General features: G+C 31.5%; 1 protein-coding gene across 1 annotated transcript in view; it reads right to left on the bottom strand.

Annotated features, from left to right (window-relative positions):
• Positions 1 to 19,777, bottom strand: part of LOC107449725 (fibrillin-1) — a gene marked incomplete in the record, with an annotated part of 285,801 nt that overhangs the window by 67,620 nt on the left and 198,404 nt on the right. Inside the window, 8 exon segments of the mRNA XM_043039583.2 lie at positions 1,019 to 1,144; positions 1,847 to 1,972; positions 2,987 to 3,112; positions 4,540 to 4,665; positions 5,304 to 5,384; positions 8,935 to 9,081; positions 9,891 to 10,019; positions 11,661 to 11,711. Coding sequence (XP_042895517.1) covers positions 1,019 to 1,144; positions 1,847 to 1,972; positions 2,987 to 3,112; positions 4,540 to 4,665; positions 5,304 to 5,384; positions 8,935 to 9,081; positions 9,891 to 10,019; positions 11,661 to 11,711 — 912 coding nt within the window.

Here is a 19,777-nt window from a genome sequence, read left to right as displayed (position 1 = left end):
CTGTTAATATGCTTACACATTTATCGACGGTGACTTGATTGTCTTGTGACTTGTTGGTACCCTCAAGAAATAAGTTGCTACCTGATGGAATGCTAAGTTGGAAATTAATTAAATATGTTGGTATATGTTTTTTGTTGAACTATCGAATAAAGAGGACAAAAAAAAACACCAAACCATGTAGTCCAAGATAAAATAGTGCCAATTACTGAATTGGTCAGTCCTGATGGTACCATCAAGAAGTATGATGGTTTTCGATAAATGCTTGTGTTGGTAAACATTTTATTCAAGCTGGCACATCAGAGGGAAGTCTTTTAAATTTTTTTTTTATCTTCAGTATTGTCCCCTGTAACAGGAACACTTTCGAAATTTGGAACCGTAATGAAAATCATTTAAAATATTACGGCCAGGCTTACCAGCGTTCTGAAAAAAAAACTGGAAAAATAATATAGTAAAGTTTCGAAAAGGATTCTCGAAAATCCTTTCCAATTTAAGGAGAAATATATACCTTTATAGAATCTTTGTTAGAATTGTTGCTCTGAAAATTTTAATTAGAAAACGATGAATAAACAAATATCCTTTTAGAAAATTTACTCCCAGTCTTAGTTTTCCCAAAATAGAGCTAAGTTTAATTACAGTTCAGTTAATGTAAAACAATTCTATTGTAGGCCAAACAAAATGCTACCGCAAATGCATTTTGCCATTTTTGAAAGAATTTCTGAATGAAAATATTTGATTAGAATTTTGATTAAAATGATTTTTTCACAAATCATCATACCAATGAGAACAAAAATATCGACACTGGTTAGTCACAATCACGGATATCTTCTTTGCTAGAACTGTAAGATTATTTTTACGGGGGAACTAACTGATGCGAGATAATCGGAACCACAAATCTGCTAGAAATAACACCATACGTCTTACTTGTTATGAATGAACTGCGATCACGATTCAAATTCTACAAAAATACCAGAAGAGCAATGAGTAAAATATAATTCAGTAATTTATTCGTTTTACTTACCTTCACAGCTAGTATGTTGGGATGTTTGTTTATATCCGTCGTTACAGGTACACTGATACGAGCCCATCATGTTTTCACACACTCCGTGAGAGCATATGCCACTGGTCCGGCTGCATTCATCCACATCTACAACAAGAAAAGAATTATTGACGAATGATTTTTATGATAACTTTAGCTTTGACGTGATTTTTTGACATTACAGAAAGTAGAACTCTATGGGTGCGGCTGTTAATCCTTTCGCGACCAGAGATGCAAGCAAGCGATTATAGCTGAGGCCTGGAGTCTCGTTCGCAAACATCTGTCCAGGACCCGAGGATTTTAGCTGTTAAGCCTAAATCTATGGAATTACCGAAATATGAAAGCGTTTTTCAACAATGTACTGGTAAATTAGATAAATGGTATTTACTAGATATATTTCGTATTCACAAACTTTAAGTTCTTTGATTGTTTTTTTAAATATTTTTTAAACAACTTTTTTCATGATTTATTTACTATTTAAGGACTTTTGAAATTATGAACTTTTTTTGCATGTTAAATATACTGTGAAATATGTAGTTTTACACGATAAATTTGTAATTTTATAAAGGAAAATACGAAGTAAGAAGCTTTTTAATGTCGAATTTTTCAAATATTCTAATAATTTCAATCAGAGTTGCACCACGTGCTCATTTTAAAGTGCCGTTATAAAGTATGCAATTGAGAAACATTCCCCTCCTCTTTTGTTGATATAATCAAAAACCAGTTATATATTTCTCATTTCGAGTAGATTCTACTCGAAATGAAATTGACACGTGTTTTTTTTAAAAATGTCTTAAATGAGTGTTTTACCTTTACAAGCTCTTCCATTGGGTGTCAGTTCATGACCTTCGGGGCACTCGCATCGAAATGATCCTGGTGTGTTAATACATGTTCCACCACGACACAAGCCTCTGATTCGAGTACATTCATTGATGTCTAAAAATTAAAACAACTATGATCACACAAGACAAAGAAAAAATGTAAAGAAAAGATTCAGTGGGAAAGAACTTTTTTCAAAGGAAATAAAGGGAAAAAAACATAAAAATGTATTTAAATGGTATTTAAAAACGTATAACAGTATTTAAAAAGAATTCGAAGTGAAATAATGTATATTGTTGCTGACGTATGCCATTTAGCCAGAGGGGTGCGATTGTTCTTATTTTTCAGTGGCGCCATCTATGGCCAAGAATTCGACTTCTGCTACATCCATACGTCACACCCGTTGATAGGGAGGACTCATTCATACACTCATTTATTCATCCAAAGATCGTAGCTTTGACCTGAATCAGAAAACGATCAATCTCCAATTCAGTACCCCCAAAAGTTTTGATTTCTTATGGGAACATGGAGGACTTTGAGACTCGACAGATTTAACGTGCATCAGTCATCATTTACTAAATGGGGTGTCTTCGGCCGGCAGGGATCGAACCCACGACCTTTTGGACATGGGCCCAGTGCCCTACCAACCAGGCTATCCTGGCCTAAGTAATGTATGTGAATTAAATGAAAGAGAAGGAAAGTTTGAAAAAGGAATTTAAAAGAAAATAATGTAGGGAGAAGGAATTAAAAGTGAGGAATGCATGGATAAGGAATTATAGACGAAATAATATATGGGAAATAAACTTAAGCAATTCAGTGAAAAATAATACATGATAAAGGTATTGTAAAATGCGATGACACGGTTAAAGTAGTCAATGTGAAGGACAAGGGTTCTATCCCCAGTATCAATGTGGAGTTCATTCAACTTCAAGTTAGTTTTCCAGCTAGTATATAAAGTAAAGGCGTCACCATTGCCACCATCATGTCATAGGTCTCGAAATTATGTAGTTTTAACTTTTCTGACTCCTGTGACCGACAACAGACTGTCGACGGTGCTCTTTTTTTAAAGGATTTAAGGAAAGGATTAAGGATTTAAGCAAAGCTTTATAAAAACTTTTATATACAGCTTACCCATGCACATTTGCATCATCATCATGTCTTCGAATCCTTCATCACAGTCGCATCTAAAAGATCCTGGTGTGTTCCGGCAAGTCCCATTTGCACAGATACCATGAGCAATTGTGCATTCGTTTATGTCTAAATATAAAACATGCACGTTACAAAAACCTTATTAAATATTAGGAAGAACATGCAAAAAATATTTTGCAAAAATAAACTAAAAACGAGAAAAAATGAAATTAACAAAGGGTCAACATAAATAAAAGAATAAAGTTCTTATGCATAGACCTAACGATCTGTTAATTGATCATTAGAGTGGCAAGTTACAGTAGAGAGCGACTGAATGATTATAGATCAAAACAATTGGTGGCTTTTTCAACTTCATTCCACAGATGCTCAATAGGAATCAGATCTGAGGATTGCGGAAGTCAACGCAACAAATTTTAAACTTCGTTATGTTCTTCGTACGCCCGCTGGCTGAGGGATAACGCTGCGAGCTCTCGTGTCGCAGGTTATCGGTTTGATCCTCAGGCCGGACAAGGTTGGCTCAGCCTTTCATCCCTTCAGTGGGTCGATAAATGAGTACCAAGCATGCTTGGGAACTAAACACTGGGGGTTCAACGTTCGGCTGACTACCTAACCGGAACATCTGCTCCTGTACCGCAGAGCCCAAGGTAAAGAAAACTGAGAAGGGCACGGTAGGCCTTGGCCCTCTATGGGCTGTCGCGCCACTGAGCTTAGTTTATATTCTTCAAACCTATTCTTTACAATACCGGAAGTTTCGTAGGACTCACTAGTCTGATAAAAAAAATCTCTTGGCAATATAATAAATCATTTACATTACAGGATGTGAAAAAAAAGAGGAAAAAACGGACCACCCTGAATGACTTTTGATCCAATGATCGGATTTTCAAGTAATTTAAATTAAACAGTCAATCTTAATTGCTGAATCTGAATAACTCAATCTTAATTGCTCGAGGGGGAGACCTTAAGTAAGCTAATTAATTGGTTTAAGTCACGAAATTAGACATAAAAACGAACTTTTTCTGAGAAATCGAATTTTAATACGGGTTTTTTAAAATTCGATTTTTCGGGAACTACTCGACGGATTCACACAAATTTTGTATTTTGCCATATAAAATTACATTTTTTAATAAAGTAAAAACTACTACTAAGATTGACTACTATTAAGTATACTATTAAGATTGAGTTGCAGAACTCGAAGATCCGATCATTAGTTCAAAAGTTATTCAGGGTGGTCCATTTTATTTTCTTGCGCACTGTACAGGTCATCAGGGATGTTAAGTATGACGCCTAGTTCAAGTACAACCCTGTACATGGTATAAAGGTTCTTGCCAATCCTAATTAGCTCTCTAATACGTTAACAATGTGAAGCAATTTCGCATTTGCAGAAAATTGTCAAGTGTCAACTAAAATAAAGTAGTTTGTGAAAAAACAACTCGACAGTCTTAAATTAGGCAAAAAAGTATATGGATTGAAAAGTGAATCTGATTAAGAAAAGTGAAATAATATGCAAAGAAAGCTTCACTTCAAAAATATCTTACCAGTGCAGTTTAAACCATCAGAATCGAGTGCAAATCCGGGATTGCATTGGCAACTAAAGCTGCCAGCCGTATTTCTGCATCTTCCATTTTGGCAGATAAAAGGAAACTGTCCACACTCATTGATATCTAGTAAAAAAAATAAAATTTATTAAGTGATATAAAACATACCCACTGCTGATTTATAGAGATAGAGAGGGTGATCTGCAAAGACCACCCTTATGTATTTAGAGAATCCTTATAAAAAAAGAGAGCAAAAAGAATACACATTTGTGGTCTCAAACTAATATTTAGCCGAGGAAAAAACAAAAATGCCACCGAATCCTGGCAAATAAAAGAAAAAAATGAATGTAATAAACAACAAAATACGTTTAATTGGAAGTTGAAATGAGAAGGTTTTTTAATGGTCATTTTTCAATTCCTCTCTAATTCTTCCCCCAACTTGTGTTGTTTACCACATGCGCTCTCTTGTACTGTGTTTTGACAAATTTCGATAACATTTTTATATTTTTCTCCACTTAAATATTAATTTGAGATTTCTCATAACTTTTTGTATTTATTTTTAATAAGAAAACAAAGTACATATTAAAAGTGATCTTTAAAGAGCCCATAAAATTTTAATTTTCTCTAACAATTCATCAAAGAGAATTACCCCTTAATAACTATCAACACAGAATCAGATTACTATTATTTTCCATATACAATCTTATATTTATTGGGTTCCTATTGTGTTAGCATTAAAAATATGAAAAAATATAAGTAGTTACCAGTAATTAAACCAGGCTCGTGCCGCCCTCTGTTATCAAAAGCATATCCAAAACCTTTAACACACAGCTCGTTGAAAGCCTCTAAGTAAAAAGTTAAATTACTGAAACAAAGTTATTTGTAATGAAGTTTCAAAGTACCTACTGTCAAACAATCACGAGTTAAGCTCTCAGCGAAGCCGGGGTTCATCTCGTGATCGCCAGACAATAGCTAAATTGACATAGAAATTAATTTACATGAATTATATAAATTTCATTAGAATTATTATGAGCTATATAGAATTGTATACATAGATAAAAGTTACAGAAAAATAAGATTTTAGACAAACATCTCAACAAGTAGTTTTTAATAACGTTTAATCATTATCTCTACGAATATCAATTGGATCTACGATTTTCACTTATTTTGACCTGAATTAACGTAAAATAATGAAAAAAAATAATAATGAAAATATAAAATAATGAAAAAAAGATTTAATAAAAATTTTGCGTCAAAGGGGTAAAGATAGAGTTATTTTGACACATTCTTTAAGTTGTTTCCTTTAAATCAATTCCTGACATGCCGATTATTTTTCTATAACAAATATTTTGGATCTGTTATAGGATTGTGTCATTTCCTAAGAGTCTAATAAGTTTTTGAGAATTCAAAAGTTGAAATTTGATCGTAGAAAGCCGGTTTTAGCTGCTACAGCTGCTCATTTTTCAAACTTATGAGAGAAGGGGAGTTTTAGCGGTTTTAGTTAATTTAAGTTACAAGATCTATTATTTGGTTACATTATGGTGAATAAAAATCACTGGTACTATATCTGTACCTGTGTTACATTTTACTCATCCAATGTGTCTGTTTTGTGTCTTTTATGAATATGCATCTTAAAACGACACAATCAACAAAAAACAGAGAATCATCAGCTGGTAAAATATGCGAATTCTGAGTCTTAACTCTGGAACAGATATTGGTATTAGGTATTTTTTTCATTTCCAACATGTTTTTCTTATCTTAAAAGTAATGTTGCTAATTACTGATAATCATTCTTACCGATAACAAAGATGAACAAATATTTTGTTACATTTATACAAATACTTGATAATACTCGATACTTGTATGTGTACTTGAAGACTAATTTCAGACCTGAAATTAGTTTACGGATACATGCTGATTTCTTTATGCTATTTTTAGGTTATTTTTTTATTTATCTAAACGTGAAAATTTAGCAATGTTACATATAACAGTAGTTCGCGTAAATGTTGAGATAAAGCACATTATCAGGATTAAAACTTCAACAAGAACCCATGTCCGGTAATATCGTCAGACGCGGCTGTTTCGAAGCACACAAAGAAACAGTTCATAATAGGGAAGTTCATAATAGCCATAGCCTCGCGGCATGAGTTCCTACGCAGTTTTAGTCGTGATGATGCGCCCTAACTTCTCTAGAAGTTTGTCGCAACATTTATGCGAATCCATGTTGTATATAACGTTTCTAAACTTGTACATTTCGACAAAAGATAAAACTATAAATGTCATTTCAAAAAATGTAGCTTGGTGAGAGAAACCAATTGCAGATTTGAAATCAGCGACGTGAAAATATAGAAGATCCGTTAAAAAATCTCACGCAACAGAAAACAAAAATAAATATGCTACTCAGTGTAATTATATCGATGAATTTAAATTTACATAACTTATGAATGGTTAAATGTAACGCATTCTTTTTGCCACAAGCTTTTATATAAGTATGGAGGACAGTCAAGTGGTAATGGAATTTTTTTTCATTCAAAAATAAAAGCCAAAAACGTCGATTTATTAATTTTATTGGAGGATGGAGTGATGAAATTCCAATCTTGTAAAAATAGGTCGCCAACGAATTCGAAATTTGGACCATACTTGAACTTTCGTCTAAATGAAACCGATATCCGTGATTGTTGTTCTTCAAGTAGTCAAAAAAGTAGCAAGAAGAAGGATCCGGATTGTATTAAGGATGTTGAAATATCCCCTAGCCAAATCTCTGAAACTAATCTTTCTCCTGATTGGCAGCCTGGGGACGATGACGTAATAATGCAAAATAATGATTCCATCCGGTAGAACTACAGAGTTTTGACTGCAGTTATTCGCCGTAAACGACAGGCATACGACGATAAATTTTGCGTGTTCCCTCACCTACTGCCTCCAATGCATCTCACTGCTTGGTTACAATGCTGGAAGAACAACAAAAAAGATTACTGGATGCAATTCTGGTTAATAAAGTTGCTCTGCTTTTGCTGTGAGAAAATCAGAAATGTGTGTCCTGTGTGACTGACTGTATGTTGGATTAATTGTAAGAATCTGAGGTACTTTTCTAACCAAGAAAGCATGAAACCTTACACAATTGGCTAGATATATTTGGTTGTAAACTTTGTACAATTTAATTTTACTCACATTATATTTGCAATTTTTATTACGAAATTTCAACATAGGATATTTGAGTTGGTTAATAATTTGACCGAAACAACTTTACGAACAGACCTGGTTTGGTCCCATAACCTAGTGCAGCGGTTGCCAAACAGTGGTCCATGACAGAGTTGTTAATGAAGGATGATTCTTGCTTTGGTAGCGTTAGTCAAATTAACCATCTTTCCACTGATATGAGACACTGGTTAAATATTATTAGTTGTATTGTAATTATTAAGTAAATTTTAATTGATCATTACCATATTTTGACTTAGTCATGTTAAAACAAAGTTTTCATAGAAAATAGAGAGTGCATTTGAAAACCTGACACCTTCAATAACTTTTTAATGAGTACAATTTTTAAAAATTGTCTTGAACGCGTCAATTTTCTTTTGGAAGGAGACATTTAACATGGTTTTTTGAAGCTTTGTAGCTAAGAAAAAAAAAGCCACAGTTTATGCGCCTTGCAATGGAAGTAAAATAAGATAATTCTTCATGCCCTGAAGAATTATCTGAACTTTAGAAGGGACAAGAAACTTAAATAATTGTAAAGTTATTCCATTTTTTTAAAAATCGCCAATTTGGGGACATTTTTCCACCTAGATGAAAATTATAAAAATCAATGCCTTATTCCCACTTTTTGCAAATTTTTAAGAGCCCAGATAATGCAATATTGAAGTTGGTTTCTAACTATTAAAAAATTAAACCAAAACGCTTTTCATTTTCTCAAAACTGAGGCATTTTTCATATTGACGTTTTGCGCTATTTTTAGAATAAACATCATGAGCAACTGTTTCAAATTCACAACAGTTATAAAAATGGCAAATTATTTGCAAAAAAGCATAATTTATATGACGACGAAGCCTTCAAAAAACAACCTTAAGAACTCACTGTAACCAGTAGGAGTTTTCTTTATCTCCTTCAGAGAAATGAGGATATAAAATATTTTTCACATGGTGGTCTATAAGAATTAAAATATTGGAGATGGCTGATTTAAGGCAAAAGCGCCACAACTGGACATTTCTCCACCCGCTGAGACCAAAACGTTATGAACGGTCTTATCGTAGTCTGCAAAAAAGAATTGCTCAAAACGATTATCTTCTTTTTTGAGAAATGGAACACTTTTGGCTGATTTTATAAAAGTTGGTGCTATTTAATTAATATCGGTTTAATTAATAATGCTAAATCGGTTTAATTAATAATACTAAATACCTGTTCCTGGTCTGGGACATGGTTCACAAGTATGACCCCAGGCTCTTCCAAGAGAGCAACAGCACAGCATCTTCTGGTGGGAACCGTCAAAAGGTTTGAGACATCTTCCTTTTTCGTACTGCATGTAACAAACTTCCTCTCGCAGATCTGAAAAAAAAAAAGTTCGTCAGCGTTTCTGATTTTGGTCGATAAATGCGTTTCAAATACTATTACTAATAATTTTACTGATTTTTCTTTAAGGCGTCTTCTTTTCTCTCCAAATGTTAGAAATCTTATTCAGATGTATTTTTTTTAAATAAAAAAGGTTATGATGAGCTTTAAAATTTGTGCAACTTATAATTTTCTGTTTTAGGATACTTTGGTTTCTTCAGAAATGCATCATTATTTTCTTTTTTTTCATCAACAAAAATTAACTTGCGAATTAGGAAAACAATTATTAAAAACTTGCACTTTATAAAAAAATTGTTTTCTTAAAACGAAAACGAATTTTATAAGAGTCGTTTGTTTCAAAAGCAAAAAAGAATTTGAATCGTTTTCTTAAAAAATAACTAATTTTAAAATAATCGTTTTCTTAAGACGGAATTTATAAGAATCGTTTTCTTAAAAAAGTTCTTTTCTCCTTTAAAAGTATTATTTTTTGAATTAAGTGAAGTATAAGATTGGATGTTTTGAATTAAAATTTATTCATCTTATTGTTAAATTATTCTATGAAATATAAGTTGAACGAAATTTGGCACCTAATTTTAACATTAAAGAAAATGCGTGTAAATAACTAGTTTCACCATGCTTTAAGCGGAAAGTCGAAAGTTGAATTTTATCTCTTTCCAAATGGTTGCGTAACATACGCATCGAATCTTTAAATTTAAATAATTGTGAAAGTACGACTTTTTCAAAAATTTAACGAACAGTTGAAAGTTCGACTGACATAGACTATCAATGACGCAGACTATACGTACCAAAGCATTTGCTTCCAGTGGAGTCTAGAGTCAGCCCTGGGGGACAGTTACAACGATAGGATCCTTCAACATTGACGCATAATCCACCACCTTGGCAGATTCCAGGAAATACTTCACATTCATTTACATCTAAAAGTATAAGTGAAATAGGGTCAAAATGATAAAATTAATTTTAAAAAAAAATCAATCAATTTATTTCATTTGGAATTAAAACTAGGGAAACAGCTAAATACATAATCCTAAGAAACTGAAGCGGTAAGAAATTACTTAATTAAAATACGCCTCAAAAGTATTCAGAGGGAAAATGACAGCAGATTCGTTTCAAGCGCTCAAAAATAGACGCCGATTTTCAAGACTTGCCAGACGTGAATGAGAAGAAACAAAAGCGACTTGAACCATTAAACGTTAAGTTTCCAACGAAGAATGGAAAATAAAGATGAGAGACAAAACTAGAAAAAATACAGTTGCTGAGAGAGAATAAAAATAAACATGAATAAAAAAGAACAAGAAAAACCACCGTAGTTGAGAGAGGCAAACCAGAATAAAATGCATTTCTGATTTTTTACTTGTGAGTTAGCCATTTTGATCATTACTTTTTTCATACAGAAGAATATATTTTAAATTTCTAAACTCTTTATAAAATATACGTCCAACTCGCTGTGGCTTAGGGGACAGAGTGCTCGCCTCCAAAGACGGTGACTCAGGTTCGAATAGAAGAGTTGGTTGGCCAATACTGCTTCCGGCTCGCGTTGACCACAGTACTGACATAAAATGTCCTCATTGGTAAACGGATTATAGGTTAGAAACTGCTTGCCATCGAGCTGACCATGGGTTTTTTTCCTCCCTCACCTCTCCATGTAACGCAAATGCGGGTTAGCTCCATTAAAAAGTCTTTACGAACACAATTTTATCCTAATACTTGAGCCCTTGTTTTCTGGATTGGGTTCAAAATTACAAGGCTACGGAGTTGAAAATCGATAGTCGTAAACCCAAAAATTGGGTCGCCTGTTCAACGACAGTTATAAAAAGTAAAATAAAATGGGGATTTCAGTAAGTCCAGTTAAAGCTTCAAGACTGAGAAGAAGCTTCAATGTTCATTATGACTATCTTAGAAACGTTTTTAAGAGAATATTTCGAAACTCTTAACAATATGTAAAATACCACCATAGCAGTTATAACTAAATGGTATAGGTTCGGACATATTGCTTGGCAATAAATTCATTTCTTCATTTTCATAATTTTTCTGTGACCCTGGGACCTACGGATTAATTTAGTTTGCTTCATTTTTTACAATCAATTTGTTTGTTTTTTACTAGACTTAGAATTAAATTTACTAGGAATTTAAGTCCCGCAGTGGACTGATCGTTAAGACACGGTTCCCAGCAGATCACCGAAGTCAAGCATCACAGGCTTGGATCAGTCTGCGTAGGGACCGAGGGTGTGCGGTATGGGTCCTCGTTATACTGTGCTACCGTAAAGTGCTCGACTTCGCTCGCAGGTCGTCGGGCTACCGAAGCGGGGGTGCCATCACCTCCGCAGAGGATCAAAATTGTGATGGCATGTCTTCGGATCATCCTCCGGGATGTTTCCCAGACCGTCGCCAATAGCCCATTCTACAGCTCTAGTGCGACGTAAATTAACAACAACAACAACTAGGAATTTAAATATTTTTTCAGAAAATATATCAACAACTTTCAAAACATATAGTACAGGTAGTTATAAATATGATGCACAATGTTTGAACTTTTAATGGAAGAGAAAAGAATTTACCTGTGCATGTTGAACCATCCAGCATTGCGTAACCTTTGGGGCATCGGTTCTCTGGAATTACACAAAAATGTGAGATTAGAAAACTGCTTATAGACAGTTTAAACTTTAAAAAACTGTACTGTCTTAATTAATATTTTAAGTTTTTGGAGTAGGTACTGTGTATTTCAAGAGATCAGCATTTTTCAGTGTAAGAATATATGAGTTATAGCCCGAAAAGCAACATTACAAATCTCAGGTTATTCTTAATAATTTATGTCATTAATCTATAGGTTACATTAAACAATTGAAGTTGATTTCCAGAGCTTGATTATTTATGATGGCTTGAAAGTTTCAAAACTATTTTAATAAGTGAAAAGTCAAAGTGCGAATAAAACCTTATTTCTCGAATATTTTAAGCGTACAACATTTAAGCGTGTAATACTTAATTTTTTTTCCCTTTAAAAATAAAAAATATTGAATAATTGAGTTTCATACAGTTATATATAATATAATGAAGTCTTGAAATAAATTTTTTACATGAAAAAAATTGTGGTTTTTTTACTTAGAGCAGCCGTTTTCCAAAGAAGGTGATTTAAAAACGTATTTGTGGTTAAAATTTGCCAGGGAAATTACTTAAAATGTAAAAAATCTTCACATGATTTTATTAATATTAATAAAAGTTATATCCAAATATAAAATCAAATTCTTAAGTAAAAATAATTAAACAGGAGGTAGGAAAAACCCTTTCTATTGGTCATCTATCTATGCATATAATTTTAAAGCAACGTGGTCAGTTTGAACCAGCGACGACATTAATTTATTTGGTCTATATTTATGCAAATAAAAAATAAATATGGCTAAAACAAAATATATATCAAAGCGACCTATTCTTTTCGTGGTGCTATGTCTCGGACTATAAGTACTATAAGCAGATGAAGCAACAAAAGTTGTGAAAATAGACTCACAAATAATTCGCTGAGTTCAAAGTTTTGTGGTCTTAAGAGTAAAAAAGTGATCAAACTTGTAATAAAAAATTTCCTTTTTATCTTTGAAACGTAAATTCTTTGAGGAAGATATAAATACCAAGCACTTAATCTGAATTATTCAAACATTAATGTTTTTCAAACTCCCTCACCACTTAGAATTCAAGCAGATGCCTTAGACTAAAAAAAAATATTCGGTAAAGTATTTCTTTAAACATTTAGTATTTAAAGCTAAAATAACTTTTTTCATAAATAAAACTCAGATAACTATACGCCATTAAGAAAATAAGTTTGAAGTAAGGATTTAATTAAGCGAAAATTTTTTTCTCATCTTATATTAAAAGAAAAAAACACGAAAGTCTGCAAAAAAATTAGCCTTATTTTTCATGTTTATTCTAATAACGTTGCTAAGGATCCATTGGTAGTATGCCTAAATACTCACATAAATCTAATAAGTTAATGGAATATAATTAAGATAAGAATTAAGAATTATAAGAAAATAAAAATGTAAACCATTAAGAAAATAATTTGGAAATAAGCATATAATTAAGTGAAACGTTTTATTCTCAGCTTATAAAGTAAGAAACACGAAAGTCTGCAAAATATAAGCCTTATTTTTCATGTTTTGTCTCATAACGTTGCTTAGGATCCAGTGGTACTAACCCTAAGTATCCACATAAATCTAATAAGTCAATGGAATATAACAAAAATTATAATAAAAAACACAATTAAATAACTTTTATTATATTCGATAACTTTGTGTTATTCTAAAAATAAATCCTTTTAGAATTGGAAAATAACTATAATAAAATCAATTTTGATAATATAGTACCGAAGAACAAAGAGCAACCAGAACAAAGCTAATTGATTAACATTAAAGTTTCCGAAAATTCTATACTATTATTTTTTCCCTTCTAACCGAATAGCACAGAGAAAATGCGCAGCGGCGTAAAGAAATAAAAGTTAAATTTTTGTTTGTAGTGTTTCGTTTTTGCATTTCAAGTAGATTTGCGCTTGAGGATGTCTGGTACCGAACTCTCAAGTGGGGAAGAATCAAAAAAGATTTGCTTTGCTACCTTAGAAATAAAAAGGAATTTTCTAGAAAGTCTTACTCTGACAAGGACTATAGACAGAAGGAAATGAAAAAAAAATTTTTTTTTTCCTTCTTGATGTTCGCAAAGATGGGATGTAGTTCTAGAAATAATTTATAAGAATGAGGAAAATTCAATTTATTTTATTTTACACCGTCTTGTTTAATTTATGTTCAACATTAAATGCAGTTATTAATTTTTCCTGTAATTGACTACGGGCACATTTATATTAGGGGGACAGGAAAGTAATGACGTTTTAGTGCATTTGATATTTGTTACAAAGATATTATTTTTAATCAATAATGTATTCACCCTAGTTAACAACAACCTTTCAATGCCGAATCCGAAATGAATCGAAATGGATTGAAAAAAAGGAATTAGTTTTTAAGACTAACGAATATTTAATGTCCTCAAACGACATTACTTTCCGGTCCCCCTAATACTAATTATAAAATATAACAGATTTAAAACCTTAAGTAATAATTGCTCATCCTGATACAAAAATTACTCTTTGATTTGCGTTTTGTAAAAAAATACATTTTACATTAATTTTTTAAATTTGAATTATTTATTACCATATCTGAATAGGTAAGTCCATGCGTTTTGTTGAAACTCTATTTTATAGTATACTAGATATAGATGAATATTATTTTATAATATTCATCTATATGAATATAGATGAGTATTATTTTATTATATATAAGTTGGGTGAAAAAAAAATTAACTATCAATAAATCAGTACTAAATCATGCCAACATAATCAATAAAGATAAAATAAATCCGTTTCTTTACGTATTATTATATTTTGTCCTTGTCGGTGACTTTACGTTACTAGATTAAGAAAACGCGTTTTTAGTAGTTCATCCCATCAAAATAACGATTAACTGTATTCAGTATCTTTCGAAATGATATTGCTCAATGTCAACTAGGCCAAATTTACCTCAATTAAGCGATCTTTTATATAATTTTTTCTATTATTTATAAGAAGGAAATAAATGTATTTCAACAGACACGGTGCTCTTAAATCACTGCCCTATATCCATATATTTAGAGTCCTTATCAAAAACAAAGTAAAAATATACATGATGTTGTGCAAATCAATATTTAAGAGAAGAGGGGACAAAAATTGTATCGATATCTTTCGAAACTCTTGTGTGGAAGGAATGAAAAATATCGAAACCAGTTTGTTTGCCTGATAAAACTTGGAGGTGTTTTTAATAATCGCCTTTCAACTTCTTTCTGTAACCCCCTAAAATTAAACACATTTTGATGCTTCAGTTGTGCTTTCAACTGTATTGATTCGCTATATTTCAAAAGCATTTTTTTTCACAGCTTATATATAAATTTGTGAAGTATAATGTGAATACTTTTTCTTAAAATTCATTTTTGAAAAGTATTTTAAACTTATATACTAAACAACTTTCCTAGCGGAATATTCTATATAATAAGTTGATCATTATTTTTTCATAAAGATGATGATGAATATGAGATGATGATGATAAACATGAATATATTTTTACATTCGCTCAGTATTCGCTCTTTATAAAATATCCGAGTGCCATGGTGGCTCAGGGGACCCTCCCAATGAAGTGACTCAGGTTCGAATCTCAGCGATGACTGGTTAATGCTCCCGGCTGGCAACGATCACAGATTTGACGTAAAATATCCTCAGTGTTAGGTGGATTATGAATCAGAATTTCCTTGACGTCGGGCTAAACGTGAAAGGTATTTGTTATTTTTCTCTCAATGTAACGGAAATATGGGTAAATTCATCAAAACTCCTCCACGAAATCTAGTTTGTCCCAATGCTTGATCTAGGAGTTCCCTTGTCTTCTGGGTTCGGTTCAAAAATACAAGGCTACGCAGAGCTGAGCATTTGTAGTCGTAAACTCAGAATTGGATCAGCTGTTCAACGCTGGCTTTAAAATAAACTACATGTCCAATAAAGTTTATTCTATGAGTTGTAAATATGAAGGTGATAATGGGATGCAAAGTTAAAAAGAAAATTGATAAAAATAATAATAATAAAAACAAATCAGAAAAACAAAACAAAATTAGACTTATAACTTAAAAAGCAATGTAACTTAAAAAATTATTTCTTTTTAACATTAATTATTATTTGAAAAAAAAGTAAATTGTTCTTGTTTCAAGAAAATAGATCGATGAATTTGTAAGAAATTTGAGATATTCGTATAAAAAGAAAATTAAAATTACTTTAAAAAAATTGAAAGGAGGGTTTTAATGATAGTTAACTTAAAAACATACTTCATTATGACATCGCTTTTGGAAACAAGATTTAATAGTTAAGGATTAATTTTGAGTAAAAAGTCACTGAGATTAGCTTCAGAGACAATGTATGAATAGAACTTCGAATCAGTATGAATCAAGCGATTCCTACTGATTCGTACGATGATAAGATAAAACGTGATAAGATAATTTAAATCTCATATAAGATTATATGAATGAAGGATAACACCATAATTATGTTTTCAGTACATGAATTACATTTTTAATTACATTAGTGGCTGAAGTCAAATTTACTTTCATTTAATTTTCGTCAAGGGGTTTTTAGAAACCAGTGTTAAAATCAGCAGACATTCACAAAATTTTCTTCATGTTTCCATCACGTGCTATTATGATAGATTAGTATTAACTAGATCAGTAACTTAACTGTGACATATCAGGCTGTCTCATTATATAAGCAAATGGGCTTTCCCAAAAGCAATGTTGCTTTTAGTGGGCAAGGCAACGCCTTCCACGTAAACAAGCGATAAGGCTGTCTGTTACGCTTTGTAATTAGTTCTGGTTATATCTGACCAAAGGCAACTTCTGATATTAGATGTGTTATATTACTTTTGAACTCCTAGGCTGATCAACTAGGGATTGGTAACATTCAAATTAGCGTAAAAAATACATTGAAAAATTTGCCTCGTTTGCCTGCTTAGAAGAAAGGAAATTCTCCCCCTCTAACTCCCCATTTCCCTCAAAGAAAGGGGAAGATCACAGAGGAGAAAAGGGGAGTTTGTAGGTACCAGTTATCATAGCATACCAAAACTTTTTGTCTTAGGAATAATTTTTCCGAAGAAAAAGTCTGATTTTACTAGACTATTATCAGAGTTCTTCAATTTAGCTTTAAAACATCCTAAGAGAGTGTAAAACTTTAACTTTAATTATTTTCATGAGTTAAAGATGTTTATAATAATCAGTTATGCATTTTTACTTCGTTATTATAATAATAAAATCATTGAAGATATTTAAAGTAATGCAGAGAATTTGAAACAAATATTGTTTTATTTAAAACTAATTATTGTATCGTATTAAAAAATTTCAAAGGCATGATACTACTCTTCACTACGTCGAAATCCAATTTGCAATTCCAAGGCTTCAAAAGATGCTTATTGTCTTATCATAATATGATCTATCACATCGTACGAACAAAACAAATGTCAGATATTTTTCTTAACTAGAAGACATACCAAACAAACAGTAAAAACAAAGCTTTTCACAACATTGGAACATCAGTCAAGTTAAATTCCTAAATACGATTGCTTTCTTATTGTTTTGTTGCCAAGGCAACTAGTGTTCTATTTTTAAGATCGAAATTTATTATATCATGTAACGCAAACAGTTAAATATCTTAGATGTTTTCATATCATATCCGTCGTTGAACAGCCGACCCAATTTTGTGTTTACGACTACTAATGTTCAACTCCGTAGCCTTGTAATTTTGAACTAATCCAGAAGACAAGGAAACTCCTGGATCAGTACCCCCAGAGGTATTGATTTGTTATGGGAACATGGAGGATTTTGCGACTCGACAGATTTAACGTGCATCAATAACCATTTACTACACGGTGAGTCTTCGGCTGGCGGGGATCTAACCCAAGAACTCTTGGACATGGGCCTAGTGCCCTACCAACCAGGCTATCCCGGCCTCATCTTAGATGTTTATCTGGTTTCATCTGCTTGCAACAAGTTAAATTTAGGTAATGAGCAAGCCAGTATACAGACGGTTATAAATATAGTTTATCTTTGGCTACAAAAACTAAAAGCTGCTAAGTTGTATTAAGCCACGTGAATCTGCTCTTTTTCTTTTGTTATATCGGACTCCACAGTGTTAATATCATCATCAGTGCTTCTTAATAATGTGAGTAATATTTCACCATTTTGTTAGCAATTGTTTAGTTAATGCATGCGCATTTAAAGTTAAAAAGAAACTAAACAGAAACATCAACATTTATTATAAGATACTTGAAAGTTTCATTAGGATAAATTTATTTTTTCTTAATATTGATGCGTTTAGAACAAAAACGTTTAAATTTGAGGCCATATTTACTCAATAGATTAGTAAAGATGCCAAACACTATTGAATTTCAAGAATGAAATGTTAAATATTCATAAAATAATATTAAACAATTAAGTAGAGCACTTAGAATAGCATAATTTTTTTTAAAGATAATGCTAGTTTTAAATTCTATTTAATTCCACAAAGATTGGAAAATACAATTGATTTAGCATAAGGAATAATTCAATAAGGTTGCTGTTGGCTTAAAGCAAGAAATAAAGTCAATTTTCGTGTTTTTTCTTTTAAAAAATGATTTTGTTCTCTATTTTAAATGTACAATCAACTATTTTCCAAGTTAGTCTCAAAGCTTTTACTTCACTTACGTTCAAAGATTATTCAGTGTACTTATCAGCACATTTGAGAACTTAAGGCGCTAATTCTAGAACCAATTTGAACATCAATTGATCTAAATTGAAACTAATTGATTTTCGCAGAAATAAAAAACTAGATTTACACAATCTTTTCTCTTCTTTTTATAGTTTTATGTCCCATTTATATAATGTTGTCTCTCTTTCAATTTTTATATGTTTGATTTATATAATGCTGCCTCTTCTTTTTATAGTTTTACATCTGATTCATCTAATGTTATCTCTTTTTTTATTGTTGTACGTCTGATTTGTATAATGTCGTCTCTTAGTTTTATAGTTTTATGTCGGATTCATATATGCTATCTCTTCTTTTTATAGTTTTAAGTCTGATTCATCTAATGTTATCTCTTTTTTTTATTGTTGTACGTCTGATTTGTATAATGTTGTCTCTTATTTTTTATAGTTTTATGTCTGATTCATATAATGTTATCTCTTCTTCTGATAGTTTTACGCCTGATTCATATAACGTTATGTCAAATTCAGTTCCAGAAAGTTCTGTTTATATATTATAACTCTCGTATCTTTTAATAAAAAATGTGATTCCGTGTTTTAAAGGAAGTGAACAAAGAAATAAAAGATAAAATAAAACGATGCTTATAAATAATTGAAAATGGTTTAAAAATGTAAGATTCAGTAAGAAATAAATTGCTAGAGTACAGTATAAAGTGGATAATTATGTGATTAAAAAAACTTGTATTGATCTCTACTGCTAAATTAATTTATAGCGATATTCTTTAAATTTCATGGTTTGAAAGCAAAATTAAATTAATAGTTAATTTCTTTCCCTTTTTGCGTAATTTCTCTCGCCGTTTTTTTATTTATTTGTCTCTGAAAAAATGTTTTTAGAATTCAGAAATTAGAAAATCATTTTAAATATATAATCTCAATAAACATAAACTGTAAGTTATTATTACCTGATTGAAAATGTCATTCCCTTCAAAAATATACAAAAATGAAAAAAAAAACAGTCGACATGTTTAAGCGCTTCAAAAATAGGAATCCCTTTTCAAGACTTGCCAGTCGTGAAAGTAAGGAAACAAAAATGATTTGAAAAAAAAGAAGTATGAAGTTTCCATTGAAAAATGGCAACTTTACGTTTTATGCTTTCTTTTTACTTCTTATATTTCCATTTTTCTTTCACAACTTTGCATTTCTTATTTCAAATCATTTTTGTTTCTTTACATTCACGTCTGGCAAGTCGTGAAAACGAGCGCCTATCTTTAAAGCGCTTGAAACATGTCGACTGTTTTCTCATTTTTATATATTTTTGAAGCAAATGAAATTTTCAATCAGGTTTTAGAAAAGCATTTATTATAGCTAGATCTGATAACTTTTATAAATCCCGACGAAA

This window comes from Parasteatoda tepidariorum, chromosome 7 (genome assembly GCF_043381705.1).
Source record: "Parasteatoda tepidariorum isolate YZ-2023 chromosome 7, CAS_Ptep_4.0, whole genome shotgun sequence".
Taxonomy (NCBI): Eukaryota; Metazoa; Arthropoda; class Arachnida; order Araneae; family Theridiidae; genus Parasteatoda; species Parasteatoda tepidariorum.
This window is presented reverse-complemented; position numbering and strand designations above follow the sequence as displayed.